The following is an 11,672-nucleotide window of genomic DNA, read 5'->3' on the forward strand; positions in this document are numbered from 1 at the left end:
CAAATGCATAACTCGTCTCTCCATTTGAGTTAAAAAAATAACAGAACATGATTCTTAGAACTTTTAGAAACTGGTGACTGGAAATGTGGTCAGCAAGTATTTTTCTCCACATTGGTGTAGCTGCAACTACACAGTTGAGAGTGATTCTGGTTTCCACGATGTGAACTTCCTCAGGAAATTAAAGATCAATAAAAAGCTGATAGGATATTGCATTTTTTTCATGGCTGTGTGTGAAGCCATGTGTCAATTACAATTTTGTCATTTTTATAAGCTTACTTTCTGAACAGCAATGATGACATTCGGCACCAGTTTACCCTATTGTGCCTCACAGTACCTTAGTCAAGCTATTAAATAGCCAATATAGGAAAAGAAGGGTGAAGTAGCTGGTACTCTGTGAGGGTACCTCACCCGCCATAGGTGAAAGGGTAAAGAAAGTGAAAAGAAGAAGTGTCGCAGTGGATCTCTATAGAATAGTTTTGACCACTTCCACCAATAGTCCGGTAACAGTAATGCTAACACGGTTTGCTAAAGATGTACTACTGGCCATTGGATTGCCACATGCACCAGGACATCAACCCTACGAGTGACAAAAGCTACGTCCGGGAAGCAGAATCTGGTCACTAGCCCATTGTCCTGGTAAAACTACGTTCTGAAATCAGTCACTTCGCAAAACACAATGCAAGGTGAATTCTTTATTCTTGTCTTGCATGTTTCACGCTACTCTCTTCACTGAAGCAGCGACCAAGAAAACTGACTCACTCGGTCAGAAACGTACGCACAACAACTCTCTCGAAGATGACAATATTCTATGTACAAGCCGAGGTTATGTCGCATAAGAAACGAGAGCAATACATAAACCACCTAGTCAGTTCTAATACACTGGACACGCACATACACATATTAGTTACAACAGCAATTTCGTCACGTTCACAACAACACAACTAGACACCTGACTATAGGGTCACAAAGTGTTCGTCATATGGCAGACAGTGCTTTCACAACAGTGCACTGCAATCAGCTGCATCATAAAAATGAAAAACTATGCAACCACAGTAAGCGCTTTGAGATGGTATTGCTTCTTGGAGCATTTTCCTGATCAATTACGCTCATTCGGTACACCAAACAAGACACACGCACCTGCCTCCCAACCTGTTAAGAGCTATTCTTGAAACAAAGAATCATTAAGTAAACAGAAACGATCTATTATCCCTCATCAGTTACCCATATCACGTCACGCAGTTCGTCTAAGTCTTACAAATGCAGTTAGGAAGACCGCTGCTTCCCATCAAAAGTGTGAATAAAAATGCCTCAATATGCAGCATATCTTCAAAAGAAAACAACAACAAAAAATAAAAGAGAAAGCATGTTGGCAATAACATGCAATGACTAGCCCAAGATGCATCCAGTTCAAATCCAATGTTAGGCCTTGAACAAAGTGCCAACCAATGAACATAATTTACCTCAAAGACAACCACCTTTTTTTTTTTTTCCTTTGTGTGTTTCAGTTTAATTTTCACACACTGCATCTCGCTCACAACTGCGGAAGACATCAATACTGCATAGCCCCTGGGAGGAGCGTAGTCCTAAATTTAACTTGCGTTAAAACAGTGAATGAATAGATATGAAACAATGTTTTTTCATTATCACTTCATTATCATTTACTCTTCGCTATCATGTAAACGTCCTGTCAAAAAGCAAGCAATCCTTGCCACATACCACTTCCAGGTGCAAAAAAAAAAAAAAATGTTGACAAAAACTTTCCGCTATCAATGCAACATATATATAAAGTTTCATGTTAATTTAATAAAAAGAATATATCATTCTACTCGCTTGTGCTCTGTAAGTATCATAAGCTCGTATGTTTTGACTGCACCTAAATAAACAAACAAACCAACCAAGAAGAGATCTGGCCAAGAGAGGGCTGAAGCCAGAACATGACCACAACTTCCAGTTTACAATATGTCCCAGCAGCAAAGTTACAACCCCGAAACGTCTTTACATCCTGTCTATACATAAACACTACACATTCATTTGAATCACAAACCACAGCACAAACACAGCATACGTGCACACACACTCATACACACATGTCACAGACTTGAAGTGACACTATTTACACTACATACAAAGCTTCTCAAAGCAGGCACATTGAGACTTGACAACCAGAGATGGCGGGAACAGTGACCCGTTGTGTGCTTGCAGGCTGTTCCCACAAAAGGCTTTGCATTCAAGACGCTTTGTCCAATGTCAAAGTCTGTGCGCGAAACACACTTGTCACAAAAATTTGCACCTGCAAAAGAGGTGCTTCTCAACAGGAGAGTTTCAGAGGTCACCACACTATACAGACGCGCTGCTGACTTGTCAGCTTTCTTCTGATGTTGTAGGACAGACGTCAGGTCACAAAGAACACCTGTAACAAAAAGAAAGAAAAAATGGAACTGAACACTGCGCAACAAGCATCAAGAGACACAGAATTATGAAGTAGAGTTAGCACTAAGGTGCACAGAATCAGTTGCTTAGAAGCATCCATTGAGCCACTTTCTCATGGACAAGTCGCATGGCAAAGAATAACTGCAGACAGAGCACGCAAGCCCAGTCATACATGCGAGTATTTCAAGCAAATGGCTTGCGTGACACTGTACATTCTACAAAACCCGTTATACTAAGTGGCACGGGCAGAGTCACATTATTTTTCGTTATCTTTGGGCAGCCTCACCATAGTATATGTGCATTCTACAAGTGCACACTTCTTTTTCATGCGCTTAAATTGCTTTGTTCCTCGATCAAAGCATCAGCACATATAATGAAATGGCGGTTTCTTCAAACTGGCAATTGAGGCAAATTATATGCATGTACTCTGCCTGGCCCGATACAGAGTTCTAGGATCTGACACCACAAAGGGGAATGTCCATATTGGCCTCAGCGGATGATGTTGCTTAGCTCCGTTGGTGTTTTCATATGCAATAGTGCGTAATTTCGCTGGTGCATGCCATTTCTCTAGTGCATTTCATATATTTGGCACGTGCATATTGTCAGCGATTCCCTAATCCAAAGATGCATCTTAAGAATGCCCAAGATAAAGTGGCCTTGTTGTAGCGAATGGGCACGCTTTCTTATCTATGTGCTAGAAGGGGATATCACTCGAGCAGCGGAAATGCGTCTTCATTCCGACAGACCCTGTGTAGCTTTCAGAGTAGAAGACAGAAGATGCATACATCTGAAGGACAACCTCGCGATTCATACCGTGCTCGGCTAATGGCCTGGAAGACATCCACACTCCTAGACAGCAGCACCCCTAAGTGGCAGGCCCTTACAGTAGTTGGCGTTGGTGCCACTATGGCACTCTCGGTCAGCAAACTAATCAGTATATTCTAGGCGCGGAACTAATATGCTGCCCCATTAAAAGCAATTGCCCACTGGCTTGCACAAGACCGATTGCGCGTGATGCCATGTGACGCATGAAATGCTTGAAAATAAGCTGCATCTGCACCACTCATAGCCACTGCAAGTGCTTTAACCTAGTTATAATTTGCCGATAATGTTGGCTCGGGATATTTTACACGTGAACACAGCAGGGTGAAGGTAGCTCAAAAACAAAATTCATCTTTAAAATGAAAATCTATAATACCTTTCATGCTTGTGTCCTCTTAAAGGGCTTGCCCATGATCGTTTTGGCTTGCAAAGTGCTTGTGCGTGCAACTACACTCTCGTCACCCGTGCTTACATGAAACTATTCGAACAAACTCCCTGACTCAGCTATTACAACTAATTCTTAAAAATTTCAATTGTTGGTTACTGACCCTTTTGAGCATATTTTTGATAGCCATTTTTGTCATATACATTCCTCAGTCACAGCTGTATTTTACATAGCGAAGGATCTTTCTGAACTCTTCTGGTTGCCATTTTGCTCACCACATTCTGACATTGTCATGCTAAAATCTACACAACACTGGGTGATGTTCATGTACAGTCTGCTGTGTCTTATACCAGCGTACCCCATATGTAATGGGTCCTTAATGGTATAACATATAAATAAACGACAACAAGATGCTCACCTTGGTGGGCTACGAGATGCAGCAGCTCTTGCGGCAATGGAGTGCGGCCATGGCCGAGGAGGAGTGGCGGCGGTGCTTGCGGCCGGCGAGCCGCAGCTCGGCCCCGCGAACCCCCACAGGGTGATGCGGGGCCACCAGGGACAGGCCCCCCGGCCCCTCCGCAAAGGGTGAACTCATGAAGTATGACTTGAGGCACGACTTGAGGGGCGTCGGCAGCGGCAGCTGCTCGATGCGATGCGAGCTGGTGCAGCTCACAATGGACCGGCAACACAGCTCCTGCAGTGAGAGCACTGCGAGGTGCCCACAAAACATATGGAGAAAGGGCGTCAGAAGAACAGCTCCCAGCAATTTTCCCTTCTCTCAGAGCAAGCGAGTCAATGAGTGAATGAGTGAAAAAGCAAGTGAGCAAGAGATTGAGCGAGTCACTGAGCAAGTGAATGAGCAAGTGAATGATCGAATGAATCAACAGCCATGGAAACAAGTGTCTTTGAAACACGTACAAGTAAGATATATGTGGAAAACCGGCTATTTCCAGCAATGGACCATGGTCATTTAGTGCCCTACCACAATGCTCTTTCAAATCAAAGACGACAGACACACGGCACATGGAAGCAGTCTCGAAATAACTTCTAGCTGAGCATAAGTGGTCTTTCCTTTTGACAAGTACCATGAGTTAAGGGAAGATGCGGGTCGAAAAACGCGGGTTTTTTCGAAAATGACGGATTTTTTGTTTTTACTTGTTTTGTCAAGTTTAGTATCTCTACTTTCATGAAAATAAAAATCAAAGCTGAGTTTAAACAGGAAATGGGCTGAAATTACGTTTAAAGAGCGCACGGTGGCGGTTAAATGACCGAAAGTATGCTATCTTCGAGCGTCCCGCGGTCGGCATAGCGCAGTTCATCGCCGTTGCGGATCACGTGAGGAGATCAGCCAAGCCGCATTCTCCCAATCACCACAGTTGCCCGGCGACTAAAACGCAAGCAATAATAAAAAAAAGCATGCCTACGAGCGCTGCGACTGGTTTTCAAATCACGTGGTACGAATCAAGCCTCGCCATTGGCCGCCGCACGCGCGCATGTGGCGAAGCCCACTTGCTGGCTCCATGTCGAGGTGCGTTTCTGAGTGACGATCGTTCGGCAACTTTATCTTCGTCATGGATGAAGCACAATTGAACTGGCGCAGTCACCGAGCAGTGAAATACCATTCTGTTCACAAATATAGAGGACGTTGGTGAAAATCGAAAGAGAAGGCTCGTCCAGTGACAACTCGACCTGTGGCAGTTAGGCCTAGTGGAACCGACGCCGATCCCTCCAGCGTTTCAGATGCCTCCGAGGAATTTGAAGCGGCGTTAGATTGTCCGAGTGCCTCGGAAAAAAAGATTGGGCATTTCTAAGGTGAGGAAATAGCCTGCGATGAAGTGTCATCTGTAGTTACTGACTTGGCAGCGGTGAACGTTCTTGTGCGCGGCGCGATTTGCCCAAGCCAGCGTTCAGGACTTCCAGTATTCGGGAACCGGCCGCAAAGCGCAGACTCGATTCGTTTCTTGAACTACTCTGTGAGAACTCTGCCTGCCCGCAATGTGTGCTTTCCACAACATACTGATTGCGGCGAGTTATGGTGTGCAGGGATGCGAGCAGCGATTGACAGCGGGAGCTCGGATAAAAGCTTCGTCGTCAACGTCAAAGCTGCTGTGGCGGCCTGTTTTATAGGAATTGGATATGAGCAGCTAGTGCGATTTTCCTCAATTATTGGACTCCACAAGCCAATGCATCATAGCTTGGCGCATCCAGAGAATTAACAATGCAGAAACAAATGTCCTTGAAGCTGACTGCGGAAGCGAACGCAAATCGCCGCACACTGAAGAAAAAAAGCGCATGTCGGAGTCCACTCGCAAGGGTCATGAGGGAGCGACATATGCTGCAGGAAGTTTCTAGTGCCAGTGGCTGCTTTATGGACAATTTTCTTCTTTTGAACCAAAGTTTGATCGGAATTGAAGCTCTCTTTTTTTAAATAAACATACAATTTTAACTTCAAATGCATTTTTCTCGAAATGCAATTTTGGGCAATTTTCAGCGTTTGCCCTTCATGTTTTTGGTACTTCTGATGCTCATATCTGAATGAAATTTTGCCCACATTTTCTCTGAGGTATGAGGAGTGCCATTATCTCTTCCAAGAATAAATACTGATCAAATATTTACAAAAAAAAAAAAATTACCACACGGTGGTGTCTTGACAATGTAGACTTTCCAGGTTCAAATTTTTCACGTCATTAGCATACTTAATATGTACTTTATTATTAGTTTTTGGCACTCTACAGTTTATATGGATCAAAATGAGCCATCAACGATGTGTGTTTATAGAAGTTTAGTATGACAAAGAAGGGGGGCAAAAGAGTGTATATTTTACACACTGTCACTGAACAGAACAAAAACTATGCAACTTACAATAAACCTAATTGCAGATTTGAAATCAGCATAAAAAACTGAATTATTAACCAGAGTTTTATAGCTCTAAGTCAAATATTAAAGAAAAAGTGTCTTCGAGTAGCATCTCCCCTTAAGTAATGATAGTCTGTCTTCCTAATTACTAGTACAGGAGGCAATCTGATCCAGCAAGCACACTTCGAAAAACAAAAATCAGCGCGTTTTAAAGTGGTCAGGAGTCAATCCTCTCAAATGAGGACTAAAGCACTGAACATAAGAGCAACGAAACAAGGAGCCTTCACAAGACCTTCACAATACTCATGTCGCCCTGAATTTTTTTCCTTCACAAACCCTGCAACACCTTGTCCTCCCTTTCTTTTCTAAAGTTAGTAAATAAACTCGTTCAACCGCTAGACTGCACTGTCATGAACATTTCAACTGAATCACACTTCTGCAAAGGGCAGAAAACCCACAACCACACTCAAAAGTGCCGGAAGCAGTCACTCGTAAGAAATGAGGCGTGGTCATCGGTACTGTGGGAAAAAAAAAAAAAAACTTGGGGCAACAACATTAGCCCTGCTAGGTACCAACCCTGCAATATTTCTAAAGCCAGTGATACTAAATTATGTTGGCAGGTGCATCTAAACAAGACACTGACATACCTTGCTGTTAAGTCCTACAAAGTCAAAACAAACAAGACGAACATATTAGCGTTGCCTGCCACCAGCCCTGAGGTATCAATGTAGCTTCGGCCACTTATGAGCAGAAAATTAAGTCTAAACAATCACCTGTGGATCACCTGTGAGCCTTATGGAAAGTGCCAGATGTTTCGGAAAGACATCCCAGTTAACGAAAACAGTAAACCGCTTCCTCACAGAAAACTGTTCTGCTTACCGCTGCAGGAGCTAGATTCAGTGAAGCTGTAGTTTGCTTTCAGCTGCTGAACGCGACATCGGTGCTTCAACCCTTAGCCCAGGGTATAGACCCTTTACAGCGCGAGCGCATGGGCGCTGCCATATTTGATCACGTGACCCTTCCGCCATCGCCGGCCTTCTGGCCTTCTGGTTTGACGGCTTCCGTCACGCTGGTACTCGGCTGCACGGCGCGGCGTACAAGCTTTCGCTGGGGACAACGAGCTTGTAGACAGGCAATAAACTTCATGTGAATGTCTATAGTATGTGAAGGTGCTAAAAAATGTTTAATTTAACCACGTAGTTCATTTATTGCGTCCTCCTAAATGTCTGCATTGGCTAGAACGTTTCGACAAACCCATCAGCCGTCGACTCGTTTTTTGTTTTGCTTTTTTTTTATCAATTCCCTCTCTAGTGCTCTTTGTCGAAAACGTGACTTTCTGTAAAACTGAATAGATTACAAACTCATTATTCCCTCAAACGTATTTTTTTTTTAATTTTCTTGCGCAAAGGGCGATCGCATGCTCAGACTATGCTGGCTGAGACGCATTATGAATGTTCATTTAACATTGTGCACAATACTTACTGCTCAATATGGACGCGCGTGTAATCCCCGAAAATTCATAAGATATAATTTTATCTCCTGTAAACGACCTGGCTACAAAAGACTATTACGCTGCTTGAAGGCTGCATCAGGCGCTCAGCGGCGTTCATCTGCGCTCGGGCGAAGGTGACTGAAAACTGCACTGGAATTCAGAACGCACGGTACGCAGCCGAAGCAAGCGGGGATATAAAAAAATCTTATCATGGTAAATTTCATCATTGGCCCATGCATTAGTTTCATAAAAGCAGCAGTTATTAGATGTATTTCAGCAGTACTTGTACGTCGAATTAAAATTTGGTTTTGTTTGTGCGGTGTTACGTCCCAAAGCGACTCAGGCTATGAGTGGAGGACTGCGGAAATTCCCATCCCCTTGGGATTCTTTAATGTGCACTGATATCGCACAAAACACGGGCGCCTGGGTTTTTGGATCCCGCATATCCTAGGGAATAGTACCTAATTAAAGCAAACAGATTCACTTACATGCCCACACTAACTTTCCGTCTCTGCGCAATCAATTCGTATAACTGCATAGACATTAATAGCAACGTGAAGGTACCTCTTAACGCCTTGCGAAAAAAACTCGGCAGCAGTGCAAAGACTCCATATCCAATTCCTGAGAAAACGTCACGGTCGTTCTCGCAGTCCCATGGCTACTGCCGGTGCTAAAATGAGCTGGGGCGTGAGGTATAGCCATTCTCTGGAATTCACAGGCGCTTTCTTGTCCCAGAAAGGAACATGAACTCGCGATACATCTCCCAGAAAAACGGTTGCCTAGGCCATGATGTGCACCTTATGTAGAAAGCGTCTTCTGTTCTTCCGCCAGTAAACAACAGGGTCATTAGCTCTACTTCCTCACAGAATACTTCGACAATACAGATGTCACCTGCATCAAAGCAGCGCTGTTTAAAAGTCAGCTGGTATTCTTACACAAGATACACAGCAGCAGTTAGCACTGCGCGCCGATGCGTTCCGAAGGCCAGCAATGACGGCCGTCCTAGTGGCGCCACCTGTTAGGGAAGAGTAGAACTACTCGCTGTAAACGGTCTATAATCTTCACTATAAGGCCAGTTATAGAAAAAGCTCGATTACAAGTGGAAGAAAACTAAATATCAACCTCTGAGATGGCCTGCCTGTCTAAGTTGAGGGGGATCGCACGACGTCAAAAAGAAGTAAAACAAATACTTCAAACATTCTGCTTTCTACTTGCCTAGAGAATACACATCAACTGGTTTGCTGGATGAGCATTGCGAAACAGCGGCGAGTCTTGACCCGTTGCAGGGGTTCTCAAACATTTTGCATCAAGGAACGCTTAACGTTTTCAATATGTGGAAAGTAACTCCGCCACCACGCTTCGCCTCACTCGAGGGTCACAGACTTGATATTGCTTATGAATGGACCTTTTGTGCTTTACACCGTTTCACTTTTGTAGCCAATGGATTTTTTTTGCTCTCAGCAATTATCGGCACTTGTTACTTCATTAGACACCATTCTCTCTCACACACACTAGGACCTCTAGCTCAGAGATGAGAACACAGAAAGCTAGCCAGACAAACACAAAAATGCCACAAGGTCTGTGCTGTGGATGCTGCAAAATGGAAAAATGAACTAAGAAGCGGTATTACTATAAAATGAGCTTTAACAAACAGTACTGTATCTGGTGCGCACGTTCCTTGAAGAAGTGTGTTGGAAAAGTGGGGACAGGGCAGGGTGGGTGCTTGCAGAACCCACAAAAGCAGTCAACGGAGCCTAGTTTGAGAAGACCGGATCTGTGGAATCACTTGTCTGGATTATTTGAAATTGTCTGTGACAGAACGCCAGTAGGTGACTTCGGGTCGTCATACGAAAGCACTGATACCAAAGGAGTGCTTTGCAGATGACTTCATTATCAACGCTGTAGTCAACCAGACCACCAATGATGTGAACTGCGACAACGAGTTAACAGAACCTGTGCTTCAAAATTATTGCCGTCATCGATAAGGTTAATCAATACTGCCCATCGATCGATGACTGCAGCCTACACCTATACAAGGCACTATACCTGCCAGATTTCGCGTATATCAAATGCTAGCATGCAAGCCTATTCGCAATTTGCCACTGCCGAACTGCCACAGCCATGGGTGGAAAGTAGGCAAGATCACCCTCACTGAAATGCATGGTACACTCATTCACCTTTTGCTGCACCAATTGTAACCCTGCGCTATGCACCCAAAGCGTTAACGTGTTAAAAAAGGTGTTAAGGGTAACAAATTAGTTTCCAAAGGAAGGAAAGCGTAGCAGCGGGCAGCAAAAAATTAGGTGGGTGGATGAGGTTAAGAAGCTTGCAGGGGTCAAGTGGACGCAGCTAACACAGGACCGGGTGAATTGGAGTAATACGGGAAAGACCTTCTCCCTGCAGTGGGTACAGTCTGATCAGTGATGATGATGATGACATGCACACCCAGAAAGGAATCCATGAGCACCCACCTCGGTTGGAGCGCCACAGGTGCTTCATGCCGTTGCGGCGGAGGGCCATGCGGGACAGCTCCACAAAGGACTCGGTCACATTGAAGTCGCACAGCGGGCTCACCTGGTGAGAACAGAGCAAGGACACAGTTACCACACACTCATTAAACTCAGTTTTCCAGCGTCAATTAAAAACAAAATTGTCAACGTTGGAAAGACGGGCTAGTTGGTCTTGACAAGTAGAACGCATATTTTCTCAGCGCAAAAGCTATAGACAGGACGAAAAGTGAGGACACAGTTACCACACACTCATTAAACTCAGTTTTCCAGCGTCAATTAAAAACAAAATTGTCAACGTTGGAAAGACGGGCTAGTTGGTCTTGACAAGTAGAACGCATATTTTCTCAGCGCAAAAGCTATAGACAGGACGAAAAGTGAGGACACAGTTACCACACACTCATTAAACTCAGTTTTCCAGCGTCAATTAAAAACAAAATTGTCAACGTCAGAAAGACGGGCTGGTTGGCCTTGACAAGTAGAATGCATATTTTCTCAGCGCAAAAGCTATAGACAGGACGAAAAGCGAGGACACAGTTACCACACACTCAAACTCAGTTTTCCAGCGTCAATTAAAAACAAAATTGTCAACGCTGGAAAGACGGGCTAGTTGGTCTTGACAAGTAGAATGCATATTTTCTTAGCGCAAAAGCTATAGACACGACGAAAAGCGAGGACACAGTTACCACACACTCATTAAACTCAGTTTTCCAGCGTCAATTAAAAACAAAATTGTCAACGTTGGAAAGACGGGCTAGTTGGTCTTGACAAGTAGAATGCATATTTTCTCAGCGCAAAAGCTATAGACAGGACGAAAAGTGAGGACACAGTTACCACACACTCATTAAACTCAGTTTTCCAGCGTCAATTAAAAACAAAATTGTCAACGTTGGAAAGACGGGCTGGTTGGCCTTGACAAGTAGAATGCATATTTTCTCAGCGCAAAAGCTATAGACAGGACGAAAAGCGAGGACACAGTTACCACACACTCAAACTCAGTTTTCCAGCGTCAATTAAAAACAAAATTGTCAACGTTGGAAAGACGGGCTAGTTGGTCTTGACAAGTAGAATGCATATTTTCTCAGTGCAAAAGCTATAGACACGACGAAAAGCGAGGACACAGTTACCACACACTCATTAAACTCAGTTTTCCAGCGTCAATTAAAAACAAAATTGTCAA

At 44.0% G+C, this 11,672-nt stretch overlaps 1 protein-coding gene across 1 annotated transcript in view; it reads right to left on the reverse strand.

Annotated features, from left to right (window-relative positions):
• Positions 1-1,476: 1,476 nt before the first annotated feature.
• The window catches only part of LOC146189684 (ras-related protein Rab-40B-like), a 49,235-nt gene continuing 39,039 nt past the window's right edge, over positions 1,477-11,672 (reverse strand). The window contains exons 6-8 of the mRNA XM_084604457.1: positions 10,457-10,559; positions 4,056-4,345; positions 1,477-2,410 (exon numbers count right to left, since the gene is read on the reverse strand). Of these exons, the coding sequence (XP_084460583.1) occupies positions 4,065-4,345; positions 10,457-10,559 (384 nt within the window). The 3' untranslated portion in view covers positions 1,477-2,410; positions 4,056-4,064. The remainder of the gene's footprint in view (positions 2,411-4,055; positions 4,346-10,456; positions 10,560-11,672) is intronic.

This window comes from Amblyomma maculatum, chromosome 5 (assembly GCF_055883805.1).
Source record: "Amblyomma maculatum isolate TAMU_Amacu chromosome 5, ASM5588380v1, whole genome shotgun sequence".
Taxonomy (NCBI): domain Eukaryota; kingdom Metazoa; phylum Arthropoda; class Arachnida; order Ixodida; family Ixodidae; genus Amblyomma; species Amblyomma maculatum.